General features: G+C 34.9%; 1 protein-coding gene across 7 annotated transcripts in view; it reads right to left on the reverse strand.

Annotated features, from left to right (window-relative positions):
• The window catches only part of LOC117216786, a 65,261-nt gene that overhangs the window by 8,724 nt on the left and 37,141 nt on the right, over positions 1-19,396 (reverse strand). For 6 of the 7 annotated variants that reach the window (XR_004489433.1, XR_004489432.1, XR_004489431.1 and 3 more), the window contains exon 1: positions 14,745-16,655. Coding sequence is in view for 3 of the 7 variants with exons in the window: in XM_033463802.1 (XP_033319693.1) it covers positions 14,745-15,636 (892 nt within the window). In the remaining 4 variants the exon portion in view is untranslated. Of the gene's footprint in view, positions 1-14,744; positions 16,656-19,396 lie in introns of those variants that run through there. The other variant, XM_033463800.1, reaches the window with a different exon arrangement.

Consider the following 19,396-nt stretch of genomic DNA (forward strand, 5'->3'; position numbering starts at 1 on the left):
AATAATTTTTAGATTTTTTATTCTGTCATTTTCATATTTTCTTTTAGAATATTTTTTATTTAGGCATTCCATAAGCTTTTCAAATTAATTTTTCTCTGCTGCAATTAGTTATTTTATATAGCTTTTTATTATAGCTTGTTCTGCGCCAAAATTAATTTATTCATTACTCTTGTAGTTTTTAATCTGTAAATCGATACCCAATCATTTCGCGTTACAATTTATTATTTTTACAATTTTTCCCATTTTCAATATTTTTTATCTTCCCAGTATCTAACTTTTCTTTGCTGAAGTTAATCAGTTCCTCTATTTTCTAATTCTTAAATCTTCTCGATATCCAACTTTCCCTGTTAAAATTACTTCAACACTTTTTCAATTTTCTGATTTTTAAACCTTTCAAACACTTAACTTCTCCAACCTCGAATTAACCATTCCACTACTTTTCTATTTCTCAATTTCCAAACTTTTCCAACATCCAACTTTTCTCCACCAAAATCAACCGTTTCATTACTCTTCCATCCTCCACTTTTCCTCGTCATTTGTCACCATCTATCACTCGCTTCCTCCTCCCAAGAGATCACTGAAACTGAGAAATTCTGAAAATCGATCTTGCACGAATACTCGAAAAATTCACAAATTATCTGTGTCGGTGTAATACGTGCATTTGGGATTTCCATTAATTTCCATCGTACATGCTCGTGCCCCCGATCGATTCTTAATAAAGCCTTTGTTAGAAGGCAGGACAATGGTCGAATAAAAAGGATACGTCTTCTCCCCTGTCCAACGATATTTCCAGTAACTCCCAGTGCAAATTCTAAAACAACTTTCCGACCAGTCGAGGCTGCTAACAATGCACGACTATTTCTGACAAACCCCGTGGTTGTAGGCGATCGCCACACCCCCTCGAAGACGCGTGTCCATTCGAAACGAAACGACGGAAATATCGTTGTTTAAATCAAGTCAAGGTTGCCTTTACCACACAAGGGCCAATTAGTGAAATAATAATAATTATGATAATAAAATTATAATAGCTATAAATCTTTACTGAGAATTATCGCAGATTTGTATTTTAACGAATTTCTCTTGCATAAGACGTAACATAAAGTATTGTAATTAAATATCATGAAGTTTTATTAAAGAAATCAATCCTTTCCAAAAATTATGAAATTCAGCCTTTGATCATCTAAGTCATTCATACTGTACCTGTATCTATGCAACCTATAATATTATAATAATTTTTATTTATATTTATAGGTTTTATTCTGTTTTTGCTCTTTGTACTTTTGAATGATTAACGAAGGATTATCTCCACGTATACATTGCTGGCTTTTATCGAATTTGTGCGCGATGTATTTTTCGAAAAGGTATCTTTTTACCTGTCAAAATTCATATTGAACCATCAAAGTTAGGGGTTGAGTACATATTTTATAGAATATCTAGAGAATAGAATTTTAAAGAATGTCTCGTTGTAATATTATAAAATACAATCCAATAATATAACAAATATAACTATAACTAAAGGAATTACGAAAGAGACGCTACATTGACCCAACGTTAGTCCTTAATAGGTTAAGCACTTTCATCTCGATTGATTTCACCCTGATTCATATTAAACCAATAAATATAATTCACGGTGGAATTTGTTAACCCACTTTCTTCAGAACAGGATAAAGAAAAAAGTAGATGAAACAGGGAGAAAAGATGAAATCGAGTGAAAGAGGAAAAGAATTCACTAGACCTTAAAGAATCGACATTTTCTAGGTCGAGTAAGTGACGAAAGAGGGATAGAAATTTTTCCTTTTTTCTTTTTTTGTTTAAGTCGTCACTATGCTTCGAGTTCAATCGGGACAAGCTTCCTTTTGAGATTAAAGGCAGCGTGGATGCACTTAAAGAGCGATTAAAGCTGTAATCCGGAGTTCTCGTCGTTCCACCACTGACAAACAATATGAGAGCGACGGTTTGGAAATCTTTGGGATTTAGACAGGGATGAAAGCAGGAATAGAGCATAGGGAACGTGACAGGTGTACGCCATGTTACTTCTTGGACAGACTTTTCGTAGGTTGTAACGATCGTCGATAGGTTTTTCTTTTATGAAATATATGTTTTGTGATAGCTCGGGCGTGATACGACGTACGTGACAAATATAACAAGTTTTAATTGTATTTCTTTTCCACGAATTATAAAAAGTCTAGGATAAATATCGGTTTGTATTATTTAGGAACGAAACGCAAACACATCCTCCAAATTGGATAATAATTTACAAAAAAATAAGCACGTATATTCCATAGCACGTGTTCCTTTGCTTCATTATTTGTTCGAATATATTTATAGGTATACAACTGTAACGTAAAATAAAAATTATCTCATTCCATGCATCGGAAATATTTTTACCATCCAGCGTATCACAACAGAACTCGTTAATTAACGAAATATAATTACTTTATACTGAAACAATTTCTCGTTTAATTAATAAACGAGCGTCGAAACAACGTGTAATTCATCAAAAACTATATAAAAATTGTATATATGTATATTCGTAAGTGGCGAACAGAGGAAAATTGAAAATTAACACTTCTACGAATAAGTATTAAACCTAAATTTTTGTATTAAACCTATTCTGCAATATACAGGTAACTGGCGGTACAAGCGGAAAGGGGGTGATTCTACGCCAAAAAAGAAGTCGAAAATATAGAATAACAATTTTTTTTTTTATTTTTTTTTAATTTTTCCATCGAGACAATGATGTACAGTGAGATCCATTATAACGAGACGCGATAAAGCGAAAATTCAAAGTCGATTTTCTCGAAAACAAAGCCTCAAACGAAAAATTTTTATTCTATATTTTCGACCTCTTTTTTCGCGTAGAATCACCCCCTTTCCGCTTGTACCACCAATTACCAACCACCCTGTATATTTATTCATCTTTCTTTTGTCAATTATAATTGAGGAATTTAAGCGGTAAACAATATCTCGTACAAGAGAGTGTATACCACGATATAAACAGGAAAATATTCGTAAATTCAATTAATTGCACCGCTATGATGTTCTTTTGAACTTTAAAGGTATCGTATGTGAATACAGAATGGCTCTCAGATATTTCGAATAATAATTACAAACCACGTTAAATGCTTACCATTGTAAATGCATGAAGGATAAATCTGTAATTCATTTTATTTAACTTTCGAAACAACAAGTAAAGTACAGTTAAAATTGTAAATGAAAAATTTAAAATAATATTTCTTGTCCATATTGAAAACCGGGGTTAACACCATTCAATATTTCAATTCTTCAATTTTGTTTTGTGGTAAATGGTACTTTTTTGTCATTTAGTTCTTCAATTTTCATTCATTTACCGCTATATCTTCATGATATCAAAGAAGGAGAGTTTATTAATTATCAACGCAGCTTTGCAAACTTCCTATTAAACAGAAGAGACGCAAATTTTTACTTTACCAGTAAAAAGAAACAGTTAGAGTTTTCCCACTGTGGTAATTACACTTTAACGTCGTTACGAGGCAATAAAAGTCACCGATGGAATTGTTGATAGCGAACCACGATGAGGAGGAATGAAATGAAACAGATAAAGGCTTGGAAAAAGTGAAACTTTGAAAACGTCGACATCTCTAACGATTCACGAATATATGCAGGTGATATTTATATACATTGTCGTACGCAAACATTCCGACATTTCAATCACAAAATTTCTACTAACGGATAAATCGAACAAAATCCCGAACACATCGAACCGCAAGGTAAAATAATTATTATGTGTACGTATAATAAAATGTTACGACAGGATTAAATGAAATAAAAATTTTAATATATGTAACAAGAAAATTAACGTGTTTTGTCGACCGTTCGTGGAGAGACGCGATCTCAAGGAAGCGCATCAACGGGAGTCGTAAATTCCCGTTACGATTTTACAATCGACGCCATGAAACTGATCGATCCCCTATTTCGTTTAAGATAATAAAGGTAGTTGAATTAATTATAACGCTGAGGTAACAGGTTATAATGTACTCTTTATTTCAATAACAATTGTAGACAAGATGATTACGCTCGTTGCGTATATATATAAGTTAATTAGATGAGTTATCAGTTCGTGATGAAACCTTGTAAAATTATTATTCTGTCGTTTGACAAGCTTTTTATTTTTCAATTCTTTGATTTCTGGATATAAGTAAAAATAAAAAAATTCTTCTAAATTGATGGAAAGGCTATTGATGCAAGTAGTGGTATTTAAACAGTAAATAGTAAAATATATTAAATATTATTTATTCATTTTATTTTATCTCAGATTCACAGCTTGGAAATGGACTTGGTTTTGTGACAAAATATATTAGATAAGTTTTCTATTGAAAATATTTTCTTTTTTTCAAAGATATTCTCCAATTTATGTACATCTATTTATGTATATGTTTTGAATAAAATATATTAGTGTACATATTATAACCAAGAAACAAGTGTGCTAAAAAAGAAGTGTACACGAAGGGCTACTTTATAACGTCACTATATCTTTTCTACAAATATACGTGTAACTTTATACCGTCAAGCGTGGCCTTGATTAGAAAGTGACGCATTTTCTATTTTAGCTGGTTTTCAACCGGATGACGTGGAATCAGAAATTGGTATCGCGTGGTGACACGCGTAACCGCGCTGGTGTGCGGTCCGCAACAGGTGCGAATCTCGCGTATCGGTAATGATCACCCGGTAATTGTCATCATTTCAATCTATCCGGGTGATTACTGTGCCGATGAAGTTGATGGTTACGTCAAACGATTTCTAGTGCGATCGAGATATGTTACGTCTATTAGCTACGTGTGTATATCCATGATTTTTTCAATTATTTTCGAACTAATACGTTTTCTTATCGCTGACAAATAATTGTTTAGTTTGAAAAAGAATAGGAAGAGTTAACAGAGAAATAAAAATTGAATACGAAATAGCATGTTTTTTTTAGCTCAGATGTATAATTATAGGAATTTGAAGAATTTGCTTCAATTTTAAGAAAAGTAATCGTACAATATTTCTGCATTGCGCTAGCTAATGATGAGTCATTGCGACAATAAATAAATAAATAAAAATAATAAAATATTTGTACGATAAGTGATCTATATATAAGCGATGAAAATTCTCTATTTTGATATGAAAATGAATTTCGGTGTGGCCGCGAATACATATTTCGTTGCCTTTAATCTCGCGAATATTTTGCGTAGTCTGGGGACTCCTTTAATTTCGAGGAAACGCTGCGTCAAGGTGAAGTCGAGGGGAAACGTGTTACGTAGGTGTTTGGGGGCGGTTAGGAAATTGTATAAGGTGTCGCAAAGTTAGGTAATCGAATATGGTTACTATATTCTATGAGCAGAGATAAATAAGTTTGGATGAATAGTAAGTCGCTGAAAGAGGGAAATGCATTTATTTAACTTCTTATATCTGAAATGTCACCCGCTCTCTTTAATCTGCGAGCAATATCATTGTAAAGTTAAATTTTGTATCTTATTCGTCGTATATGATTTAATCTGGTGAACATATAATCCATCTCCCTGTCATCGAATTAGAGCCATTCAAAATTTACGATATTTTTCTGCATTTTTAGTAAAATTGAGAAACATGAGCAAACTGTAATAACAGAGTTTACTAATTACTGAGGTGTTATATACATATACACCCACGTTTATAAGTATTAGAACACCTGCTGCACTGGTATAGAATATGATAATTGATCTGGGGTGCTAAGAAAATAATTAAGGATTAGATTAGAATTTTGTAGTTTCATAATGATGCAAAATACACGACGAAAAATTGTGGAAACTATTTGCAAGAATTTTAGAAATAATAAATCAATAATTACATGTTGGTGCCTGTATCATTCTTTGATTTAAATCTCATTGAAACAATTTGAAATGAATCAAATAGCCTAAAGTCTACATTTGATTTAAGGAGTTGAATCAGGAAGTTAATAATACAAATATCAAAGTTTAATAACAATGATAATTTAATAATTCGAATATCAAAACATGAACAAAGAAAGCATTTAAACTTATTATATGCATTTAATCCATGAAATTTGTATTACCATATGAAACATATGAGTTTTTTACTAATTTAAACTTTCAATAAAATTTAATAATTTTCTAATGGTTACCTGGAATCTAGTAAGATTTATATAATTTTTCAATAATTACCGCACTGTTATAAGTCATATTTATAAATTAAACAAATTAAGTAATTTTTTCCAGTACGACCGTCTACGTATATATTTAATAATAGTTATTAAAAATAACAGTCAAGGACAATTTGTAATTTATTTAACATAGCAAGTCTATATATAATATACTTGGAGAAGTAAAATTTTTGTCTGTGATTCTAATTCGATAAGAATTATAAAGAAGAATAAAGGAGTAGTAAAACATACTATTGGAGAATTTTGAGTTAAAATTACCGAGTAAAGTCGGGGATAGCGATGAATACATATGGGTGTTATAAGTTGATTAATAGTATCACAGTTCTGACATATGTTAATGTTATAGCAACAATTTATACTATCGTAATGTCATAAAGTAATAATACACGGCACTATTATTTTCCATGGCTAGTACAATCTATAACATGACGTGGATGCTAATAATAACGCATTACTGAAGAATGGGATTACACGAATTTGCATATCAGTAGTTTGGACTATAACAATATAAAGTACTAGTGCTATATTACCGTATAATGTGTAATATCAAGGACTGGTAGTACAATAACATTCGTCAATTTCTACCTCAAACAGAAAACTTAATAAAAAGGAATACAAATCGAAACACTGGCCAATTTTTATATCTCCATCATATTTTCGTTTTAACAAAGAAGAAGATGTTGAATGTTTTAAAATGTCTTTAACATAAAATTCAAACGAGAATAAATATATATAAACTGAATTAGGTTGAAGGTGATGAAAGGGCGTAGGAGGGTTAAAAGCCGATACCCATAATTGGACATATTTTACAGTAGCATCTTGTGTTTTATATTTCAAAAATTATTTGTAAATCGATATTTAATATTTCCAAATGTTTCTTCATTTTATAAGAGAATAGCAAATACAAAGAAAGAAGCAATTTTTTAAATTTATTTTTCATTACCATATTAGATTATTTACTACATTTCATTTTACATTACCTCAATAAAATAAAGAATTAAAAAATATTCAATTCAGTTGTTAATTCAAGGTAAAATCAACTTTGAATTAACACGCGTATGAATACGACTATTGTTAATGTGTTTCTAGAAGAAATTTGGAAAATTAAAGCATTTATTTTACTCAAAAAACTTCGGAACAAAATTACATCCCAAGTTACGAAATATTTAATCGCCCCAATACTAAGGAGGTAATTTTTGTAACATTATATTGTATAATTTTTTTACTTCTTTTACCTAAATAAATGTGGGAACAAATAAATTGTGCTGCATTTTAACAATATGCGTCATAACGTGTCAACAAAATTCATGGAGCTAACGTTTTTATTATACTATTTTATTTTTAAAGGACTCCGGTGACTGATCGTGATACAATCTGGGACTAGGATCGATGTTTCAAATTGTGGTTTCGACGCTCGAAATATATATGTAAACTTTCGCACCTGACCGATTTCACGAGCTGCTATATCGGTTTCACCAACAATACCGATCAATTATCACTACGTTCCCATTAATCTCTTCCTTCGCAAGATGAACTCTTATTTGAGTATTCTCCCTCGGGGAAAACCATTACCAACGGTCAAAAAACAAAAGCATCCCTTTCAAACAACCCCTTCAATCACCCCAATCACATCCACGAAAACACTCAACCCGTAAAATACTTTCCCTTGAAATACCATACCAGGCAAATATTTTCAAACAAACGGAGATAATTTTGGCGATTCGTAATTCCTACGATTAACATGTCTGTGATGGCGGTGGCTGATATTATGCATGTCAGTGACGCCGTAAAGGCCACCGGTAATCAGCAATGATAGATTTAATTATAATATGCGTTAACGAACAGTCACAGTCGCAAAATTGACAAATTAAACAAACGAAACAGACTTTCGATGTATCAAAATTTTAATACTAAATAAACAGTTAGTTTTTGAACTGAATAAACAGTCACAGATATAAAATTTTCGATGTTTTCCATGTTTACAGTGATAAATTGCGTAACATATTAAATGCACTATAAACAGGCTTATTTTTTAGTCAGATATTATATTTAGAATTTTATTCTCCAATGAAATTTCATTATAGAGATTATAGAATGATGAAATTAAAGTTAATAATAAATAATAATTCAGTATTATGGTGTAATTGTGTGACTAAATGTTTAGAATTGTGAAGCGAAATATCATATGAATAAGTTTTATTTGTTTTGGACAACATTTTAACACGTTTTTAAATGTTAAAATATTTGAATAGTTCATAACTGTCATATAATAGAAAGGAAAATTACGGACAGATGTTGTGGTCAAACAGTTGAAATAATTTCAACGCGCTTGTCTTTTTCATCACTTTTCGCGACTGTTTTTTCGCCGCTTGCTCCTTTTCTTTGTTCGTTCGATATTACGATTTTTAAAGATTTGTTCATACGTACAATTGGTTCAGGTTGCATTTTTAAAGGCGGAATAACAGATAGAAAAAGATGTTTCAAGACAAAATGAGATGATATGGAGTGAAAGATATTCTACAATGAATTTTAAGTACTTTTATTGATTGACAGGTATATATGTGCTCTCTTGTATAATCATTCACCAACCACGTAATAATATTAACGGGGACGCAAGCTAGAAGTTAGATTATAGACTTCTCTTTAAAATTTTATAATTCTATGTGAAACAGCATAAGCTGACTCGTAGCTTGTAAAATTTGTTCCTACAATATCATTTATTTTCTTCTCAAATTTGTTATCAAGATATAACAAGAGAATTTATTAGTACACTATAATAACTTGTAGTTTGTGACTTGTTGAAAATTGTAATTAACATAACTTGTAATTGTAGCGAGTTGTGGCGAGTTTGAAATTGTACTGTTATAATTACCACAGTCGTGACACGTTGCAGCGGTAACGAAATTTCAAGAAGTTTACTAAAACACACATAATATATTCATAAAAGTTTTCTACTGTAAACGTTTCAAAAATACTTTCACCAGCCTGTAACTGTAAATCGTAACGGTCATTGTTAAACAAAGTTTAATCACCGCTATTCAACTACTTGTGTACAACATTTTTACCGTATTCTACGTTGATAAAGCAAACGAAAGGCAGAAAGAAAGGTTGAAGGAGTAAATGACAGCATGCAGCATCATTTAATCAGTGACACCTCGCGTAGCGTACAGGTAGCAGAGTATCAACCGGGCTAAAATCCGATAAACCGATTCTCTGTCCGCCCCCAAAAGGTTATTCGAACAGAATTAACGTTGTGACCCTCAAGCGTCCGTCACTTTTCATTTTCCGGAAACGGACAGCGTGCAACGGTGAAACGGAACCGGCGATTAAATTGTCGCTTCGCCGTAATCCAACTGGACATCGGTCACAGGGTGTGCCATCGTGATCACCAGTAGCGATAAAAGTCATTAAAGAGCTGAAACCACGCGTATCGCTGCTTGAAAAAAAAATCGATACTAGCTAATGAGCAAAAAGTTCTACGCTAATTACGCGCAGCGATCTCATGATTAATCTTTCCGATCTTATGAATGGCTATACGTCAGACAAAATTTATCGTTTTGATGTAAAAGCATAAATTACAGGTTCTACTGGAAGAGTGATATATATAAGAAGAATGCATTAAAAAAAAATCGCTTTGGTATAAAATGTAGAAAGGTAGAAAAACGTTATTAATTATTCTACTATTGAGGAACGAAGAAATTTTGTTTCTTCTATGATTCAGCTAATAATAATCATAATAATCTTAGGTTTTCAAGCTCTCTGCTGAAATATCGTTTACGCTTGTTGGTCTGTATTACTCAAATTTAAATAAAAATATGTTGTAAATGCAACGAATGAACTCATGGAAGTATATAATTTCCTTTTTAGAAATTGAACATTAACTGTGTACTTACAGTGATGAACGAAAGCAAGTTTGAGAGGTAATACTATAATCTTATTACAGGAATTTAGTAGAAAACGCAATCCTATTTTACAGGAGCGATGAATAGATGTACTATATATCTCTCGAAATAGATGACTGTTACCACATAGTGAAAAATATCTAGTACAAAGTTACTAATACTCATATGCTGGTTCAAATTTTGAACATTCTTTTGACCGCAATTGTATACAATTAAATTTAAGAAATTGACAAAAGATGGACTTGGTCAGTTTGGCTTTGGAGAGGTTCGAATGAAACATATCTGATAGCATTATTTAAATACCGATAATATCACGCAAATGAAACTTTTCATTAAATACTAAAACAAGAGATACAAATGATCAGTTCTTGGTCAGGTCGGTTATCGAGGATATTATACACAGTAATTCAAAGTAGCCCAAGGGCTTTTTGCAAATGGTAATGTATACGGAAAATTGGTCCCCGAGGGGTTGACATGTAAAGGACACTCGACGAGTAGCATCGGCAAGAAATTGCCCTCCATTTTTCCAGCGTCATCTCTTTTCGGCCCCTCAATTTTTCACACGAATGAAAAATCGCTCGTTTTGAGTTCAAGGCGAGATATCCAATTAATTAGTTTCCTCTCATTGAATTCGAGAGTTCGTCAAACACAGCTAACCTCTACCATACAGAAAAACGATTCCGTATTGAATAGATCGATTTTCCATTGTATTACGCGGATTCTTGAAAATGTTCAATTTCTTCAAAATTTTCTGCTCCGACGTTCACCCATCTCTAACCGATTACTCGAAAACATTTCGACCTGTTTCGCGGTTGATATATTTTATTATATATGTGGTGAGATTGGAGGACTATTTGAAAATCACAGGCGAAAGATATGATACAGTGACTCACGAAAGTATTCGAACACTTGAAAATATTTTACGAATGCACTAAGTATTACATTATACGAAAAAGTTTGAAATTTCCTTAGCGTTGCTTAACAGAGGAAGATCTCTCAATTTTTTTCACAGAGAAGCAATTTTAAAATTCAGTACATTGTTGATTAATGCTGTGTTACAAAAATTGCCCTTTTAATTTTAGAGCTAAACGTGTATATTTTCATTTTATAATGCTAATTTTAAAAATATCGCGATATTAAAATAATAGAAGCATTGAAATATTGTTTGTCTTAATTGTTATAGCCTTTGGCTTCTACAAAAAGTTGTCAATTACATCTTTGAACGAAACGACATTAAATTAAATGAAAGTGACATTAAATTAAAAAGTCAAAGAAGATGCATCCTGTTCTTTTTCTGTGGTTTCATGTATGATGCTTGTTTTATAGCAAGAAATTGAATACTGTAGAGATCAATAAAAATTACTTCAAAGATTTTCATCGAGAAGTCACGAAATTACTGAATTGAAACTGCAAAAAGTAACTGCAAAAAAATATTTTATTTTCATAGAAATATATTAGCGTCTAAAGATTTCGAACATTTCGCTATGAACTTTTAAGCACTTCAAACGTTTATCAATTGCAAGATATCGAGAGAACGCGATTAAATTCCTGACACAGAGCGACGAGAAGTTTTAACGCTTCGAATAATTTCAACTAAATCGATCTGAATATTCAGCATGGTAGATTAAACCCTTTCGCTCGGTGTGAGTGTAGCATTACTGAAAGCACTTCTACTATGCAGACCGAACTAGTTTTTGTTAATACGACAACCTATGTGTATGAAAGTTTAATTATACACTTAAATAAATAGGCTACAAATGTTGTATTTATAGAAAATTTTCAAGTACGAAAATGTACAGAATGCACATAACACATGTATAAGTGTAAAACATATACAAAGTATTCAAAATAGAGTATTTATTATTTACATATATTTATATATTAAAATATCTACCAAGTGATAGAAATAAATTTCTATTTAAATTCTATTTGTTTGCCTAATGTCCATAAAAATGTGACTTTGTTTAAACATGCACAGCTTTTTGAGTACCACTTATAAATCAATTCTATCAGGTTGTGATGCTTTACTATCATATATAGCTACAATGATCGTAAAGACTAATAAAATCAGTGCAGTAGAGCACAAGTTACGCTTTTTAAACGATGTTATAAATCGAAATAAAAGTGACTCTAGATACATACATATTATAGAGAAAATTTATAGTACTAGATTAGAGAAATGTCGAATCTATAGAGACTGGTGGGAAGCAAAATGATTGCTCGATACGAGACAGCTTATACGCCCTTTGTAGCTTTTCTTTGTTAAAGAAAACAGGTTGGATGAGATGGTATTGTAAACAACGAAAGCAGAATGTTGTTGGGAATGAAACGATGATCAGAGACAAATTGCTATAGAAACAATTGCGTTCGTACTCTGTATGTTTGGAAAATACGTGTATGGCGACTTTCGAAATTAGTTTCGAGCCACCACGCTACACACGTAAAAGAATAGTGAAAATTCCTGTAATTCGGAGTAAATGGATTCCAGAGGACGAGCTCGAGGAATAACTTGCATTCTGAAGGACAACTGTACCTTATACAGTCACAGTTACACGTGTCGAAATGAACTCGACGTATGTTCAATTTGAGTCTGTCGTACTAGTTTGAATTAGTTTCAAGACAAATTTAGTTGCAAGAAATAGTTGAAGTTTTGTTACTGTATGCGTGAAATATCGTCTTTCCGAAGTTCGAATTTGACAGGTCAGCATCGTCTATTAAATTCTCACATATCGACCTTGTCAGCCACATTAATTTCCTGGCTTATGATTTTGCTCATAAGTACATCTATATGTACTATAATGTTACCTATTTATTGCTTTAGTATAATGTCCAAAGCAAACCCACAAAATATTATGGATAATTTATATTCAGCAAACTATAGTCTCTTAATATAAGTGAAGTCAGAGTTAAAGTTGAGCTTTGATATTAGAACAGCTTACATTCGTCGTATTTGATCTATAATCTGGGCTATGTAGGGGCATAATTCGATATTTCAGAGCAAAAGGTTGAAGAGAAAGAAATTTCCTGTAAACCATCGCAAGATATTGAATGTTAGAGAGATTCATAATAAAAGTACCGAAATTTAATTACTGACTATTTTGAAGAATTATGGTAACCCTGTAATTTTCTTATATCAGTTTATAAAAGTGTTATAAATATTGCTATATAGGAACACGGATCAGTTATTTTATTTAGACAATTTTTTGATATGTTAATTTAAAAAGAAACCATAAATCATGGAACTGCAACAGCTTCATTACAATTTTTGAACAGAAATAGTAGTTCCTATAAATCTGGAATAATAAAACTAGTCAGTCATTGCAATAATACAATAAATTATTGCATAATATATTATGTTATAATATATAAATTACAATACTAATATCTAATGTCAATATTTATATGTAAATATATATAGTTTTAACATATTTTTAACATTTCAATTTTAACAGAAATGTATTTTCCTATTAAATAGCTCTCTAACGAAACTATTTGTTGGTCAAATTTTTTATGAAATTAGATGTGTACTTCAGATTTAATTTTCTTAGAACTATTATAGATTGCTTCTATAGACAGAACTCGGTGACAGATTTATAAATACCGACATCTATCTACTATTACGTTATTCAGGATCAATGATACTGTCGAATGAGTACGAGATTTAGACCGAATTCAGGATTCTCAATAATTATTGAAAGAACAGAACGTCTATTTTCCGCTAATCGATTTTTAATTTAAAAAAAAAACTTCTACCATCAAAATATAAAGCAAAAGTCTAATTTAGCTGTAGCTTGAATCAATTTTTTGAGTCAAATCTTCTACATTTTCTTTAAAAATAGAAATACAACTAGATATAAAACTCTTCGTCGGCCCTATACACATAAAAAATTCATATTCTAAGAGAAGATTTTATCCAACTGTAACTTAAAAGTTTCGATAATTTCTCTGAAAGTATAAACTTCCTTAAAAATACAAACGAAGAAACCGTATTTTCCTGTAAACTCAAAACTCTCTAAGACTCTCCGAAAAATAAGATTTCTATAAAGAAAAATTTAAAAATGTATGTGTTTCCCGTAGATAATACTTAAATAAAAAAATTCATGGTAGCAGAGATTTCACTATTTTAAGTTTCATTAGTTTTAGACAAAACTCAGTAGACATAAAGAAGAAAAACAGTAAGTACTTTTATTATAAAACATCACTGTTTAAAATGTTAGTACACTAATGTTAATGCAAAAGTTTTGGTATATCGACTTGTTACAAATTTGTTCTTCAATAAATACTTTCTTCATAATCGAGCATATTATATATTATATGTGTTATATAAAATATTAACAAATTTTCTTAGCATTGTAACGAGGTACAATTGTCATGACTATATTGATAAAATTTAGAACAAATCTAAATATGCATACATAGAGATTACAACATAATCATGGTAGTCAAATCTCGTTGCTAGCGAAATTTACAGTTGCGAAATGTTTCGTATAGCACGCGTAATATATTCGCAAAACGTTTCTATAAATTTTGAAATTACTTCCATAAGTTACTGTATGTATGTATAACGAGCTATGGGAGCTATAATTCAACTACGAAAAACACCACGAACTTTCTCCACAGCCCAAATCCCATTCAAACAAACACGAAAATGCAACACTCACCGATTTGCGGTACGTCGTACTGTATGCTTCCCCTGGTGGATCTGAACATAATTTGAGAAGCGACGTTGATGCCGTTCCCGAGGGAGGACGGCGGTTGAGCTTGATGCGGAGTCGACTCTCCGGAGAGGTCGATGGAGCGGCGTCCTACAAGAGTTTGGCTCCTCTTTCCGGGAGGCTTGGCTGTGTCCAGGCCAAACGGCGGCCTCGACACAAACGTCGCGCCGTTCTGATAATCCCTGTACTTCTCAGGTCCCCGTGATATCGAGTCAGTCTTCATGTTCGCAGCAGTGTTTAACTTCTGCTCGAAGAGATCGTCGTAGTTCGATTGTCTGGTTTCTTGAAAGCTCTTGCGTCCTGTTTCGTCGTCGCATACTCTTATAGGCAGGCTGACCGTATTTCTCGAGTGTCTACAGTCGATTCGTAGCTTCTTAGTACGTTGACTACCCAGAGGGCCACCGCCCATTGGCTGTTGTTGCTGATCCTCGTGTAGAAATTGTTCGCCCGGTTGTGTCGCCGTGTTCATGTATTCCGAGTAGAGCATGTTCAACATAGCGGGTGACAGGGCAAAGAATACAGTCTGTAGCTCCCTAGGCTCTCTGATCATATCGTCGATCAATATACCAGCTGGTGTCCACGAGGAGATCCGTGGCTCGTCGTTCAATAGCAACCAGTTGGACAGGTCGTCTCGGTGAGAGGCCTCGGGAGGATATATCCTGAAGTGCAACAGGTTATTGCCTACCGAGTTTAGCTCGCTCTTCTTTCTGATCCCGCTACCGTGCCGGTAGTCCTGCTCCTGTGCACCCTGCATGATGATCACCGGACGATTCCCCACGGCCAGGTCCAGCCCTTGTCCCACGTACGTGAGAAGCCAGAACATGCACACCGCCATCATATATGTCACAATTTTCACCGGATTTAACCGGGCTGGCTTTCGAATCGATTAAAAATTAAGTGTCTTTTGTTTCTCTCCTCTTCTTCTTTTCTCTCTTCTTGAATCGATTCTTTATGTAGCTTCGCCTTTGCTACTTTTTCTTTTTTTTTTGTATGTTGTTTCGTTTTTAGCGCTTTTTATTGTATACGCGTACCGCGCTCGATTTTCGTTTGCCAGTCAAAAGGCACGACGCTGAGAGTTTAGGCCGACTTTTCGTTAGCTGTGCAGGGGGAGGAAGCGTTTCTGTAGGGAGCGACTTGAGGGAAGAAAACGCGGACGATGAGCGATGACCGGCGATCAATCGATAACCGTGTAGGCATCCGTTACATGGGAAACGAAACGTTTCTTAAACGCGTTCAACTACTTTTATTCTATCTCTCGTTTTTCTACTTTGCTGCTTTTCTTCTTTCATCGGACACTCTTCTAAATCTTCGGATATAATCGGAATAGGGAGATCAATAAGAACATCACCTATTCTATTCTCTTTCGATTTCCTTCTTGTCTTCGTTTCTCTTCGATTCGACTCGATTCGGTCGGCGATCGTTGCACAGTCCACGATCGTGTCTCGTTAATGTCGCATTTCCGAAAATTCCCGACGATTCGTTCCACTCAATGTCAACAGAGGCTCTCGAGGATTTCCGCGTCCTGAAATCAGGCCGTTAGTAAAAAAAAAAGGATGGCTCTTAGTCGACACTAAGGCGTGTGTCTGGAGAATAATATGCAGTGCCAGTGATGAATGGTGCTGGTGCTGGTCGTGGATGCTTATTAAGGTGCTCGATAGTGTGGGCAACAACGAAATTCGATTTTTCTCCTGGTCCTCCTGCTCTTACCCCTGTCCTCTCTCCCTGTTGCCTGCATCGCGATTCTTTCTCTCCTCTGTCACTATTAGAACATACTACTCTCCACTTTCTGATCCCTCTACTTTCCCCGGTAGAAATCGAAAGTCCAATTTCCAGGATCCACGACCACTTACGGTCCCTTGGCTGCGTCTGCAGATTCTCTATACTGGTTTCTGTCTTAAATTAGACACTTACTGTCCTCGATGACGTCATAGAAAACTGCTTTCTATCTCTGGTTTCCATGCTGTCGAAGGGCCTCGTGTGTCGGTTCACGGTGCTTGACTTTTGGAAGTGCTTGTGTGCCAGTGAGGCGTTATACGAGATTCTACGTGCGGTGTGACACGGCGTGCAGCGGTGACATCGAACTCTCCGAACGACTTTAAAGTGCGGAAAAGTGGCTATGTAGTACGAGAGAGATCAACAGGTGCCCGAAAAATGTGCAAAACCGTGCTCCTGGTTTAGGGGGTGAGGGGGTGGGAAGGAAGGGGATTAATTAAGGCGCCGGACGACACAGCTGGTCGTCGTGACGTCGAAAACACCGAAGGAGTAGAAGAACATAGTACGCACATCGATCATACAGTGATAGAGTGTGACACAACACAGGCGGCGCGTGTGAACAGAGAGAGAATACAATATATATATATATATTATGTGCACGTATATATAGAGAAAAAAGAAAGTTATCGGGCAAAGGTGCAGTTGCGGAACATTACCCAGTGTATTAACAGAATATGATGTGTTTACATATGATTTAACGTGTGTTTCTGTGCGAAATACTTGCTTCTGTGACTGCGTGCTGCGATATCTTCGCCCTTCTGCGCCTCCTTCCCACCGTGGGACCTTTTCTCATGCGATACGACTAACAGATAACCTTCCCTGCCAAGTTCAAATCTTCCGTTTCCCGTCGCACATAACACTCTTCTTCTTCTTCTTCTTCTTCCTCGCAGTTCTTGCACGTAAAATCCTCCAAAGTCTGATCGATGATCGTCGATACTCTTTGAACAACTTTCAACGACCTTCTACTCGTGGAAACTCGTTTTACAGTCGATTACAATACCCGTAAACGTACTCGTGTTTAAACTTGGTTTATTCAGCGGCTAGCTTATTCTTGCCGTGACGGGCTACCGTTTCATCCAGTTTGTTCATCACCGACGGACCGGATCACGCGAACACAAAATGGTGCGAACACCAGTCCACTAACATGTTGCTGGCTGTCGTTCGCTGATACTCGTCATCCACGACGATGACGTCGAGAACGTCCGGTTAAAAACGCGTCGATCGACGTAACCACGGGGACCAACCTGTTTCCTCTTTTCTTTCTAATCTTGTTATATCCCGCTGCCTCGTACTATTCGTTGCTCGTTCGAACCTCTTCAAAAATGAATTCACTTTCTTCTACTATTCTTCTATGCTCAGCTGTTACGTTCTCTTGCTACGAGTTTGTGTTGCTCGCATGCTCGCCTTTGCCGCGAGCAGAGTATACGTAACGTACGTATACACGTAGGTTCTGGGAGACGCGAGAATGCCAAAGAAAAGTTGTTCGTTCCCTGTTTGTTGAATGGTCACCGATTCCTTTTCCTTTCTCAGTACGTCGTACGGTATTTAGACGCGGGCCGGGCAGGAAGTCGCGAAAAAACAGCGGCTGCGGAGTCGGTAAAAGGAGGTTGCGGCCGTGGATGTTGCTTTGTTGGCCGAAAGTCGAGGGATGGAGGATCGAAGGGTTGGGACGGTGGGTTAGTTTAGCGAGTGAGCTGGCTGGCGCCCTCACCAGAACTAACTCCCACGCTGCGCGGCAAGAGTCACCGGGTTTAATACACCGCGCATCTCCCTACCACCCCATCGAGACACCTGCCGTTCTCTTCCCTTTTCACCCCCGGACTCTAACGCTGCTAACCCGGCCCCGGCCACCCCGTGCATCGTTCACGCTTCCGTTCCGCAACGAGTCGCACACACCGGCCAACACTTGTGCCTTTTCCTCCCTCTGTCTCTCTCTTTCTCTCCCTTTCTCTCTCTCTCTCTCTCTCTCTTTTATTTTCCTTTGTTTTGCGTTTCTTTTTTTTCTGTTCGTTTTAACGTGCTTTTCGAATCCAACTCGCGCGTGATTCTGTGGGTCTTGGATATGTCTGGGTCTTGAAAAAGAGGTCTTTTATGGAGAGAGGTTTTATAGCGGGCGAGTGGCGGGCGGCAGACTGCTGCCTCCATGTAGTCACGTTTCGCCAACTTAACAGCTGTTGCGGGTAAATGTGGGCAACTTGCAAAAGAAATTGAATCAGACGGTTGTCGAGTGATGGCTGGTCTCGAGGACTTTTTGGTTGTGGTAGGTTGGTTTATGAGACGATTGAGACGAAGATGATCTCATTGGATTCATAAAATATTTTATGAATGAAGTTAATAAGCAAGATCGTAAGACAATTACCTGGGATTATCGGCTACTTAGTTTGGCAAATGCATATTTATTCGATTAATTTCATCTGTTTATGAAAGAATATGTTGTTTTGGTTCTTTGGTTATTAAGGTTTTGGGATATTGTGCTGCTAGATAAACACTTGGGATGATTTATTACGATGATATTTGTTAATTGCGTGTCCAAACTGTTTGTCTATTTGACTCGGTAAAATTTGTTTAATTGTTCTTACTTTTTTCAAATAAGTACCTTGAACTTAACGATAATTTGTTAAACCATTAAATCGAATAATTATTACATATTTAAACAGCCTTGTAAAATACCCTGTTGAATTACTATAGATAAAGGTATAATCGTGTAAATGTAAATTAGGTAAATGTGTGAAGTAGCTTAGAATGTAGATAAAATAGAACATATAAATAATATACAAGTTCTAAAGAAAGATAAGGATCCACAAAACGGGTTATTATTAATAGTT

The sequence above is a fragment of the Bombus bifarius genome, unplaced genomic scaffold, assembly GCF_011952205.1.
Source record: "Bombus bifarius isolate JDL3187 unplaced genomic scaffold, Bbif_JDL3187 scf7180000007973, whole genome shotgun sequence".
In the NCBI taxonomy this organism is placed as follows: Eukaryota; Metazoa; Arthropoda; class Insecta; order Hymenoptera; family Apidae; genus Bombus; species Bombus bifarius.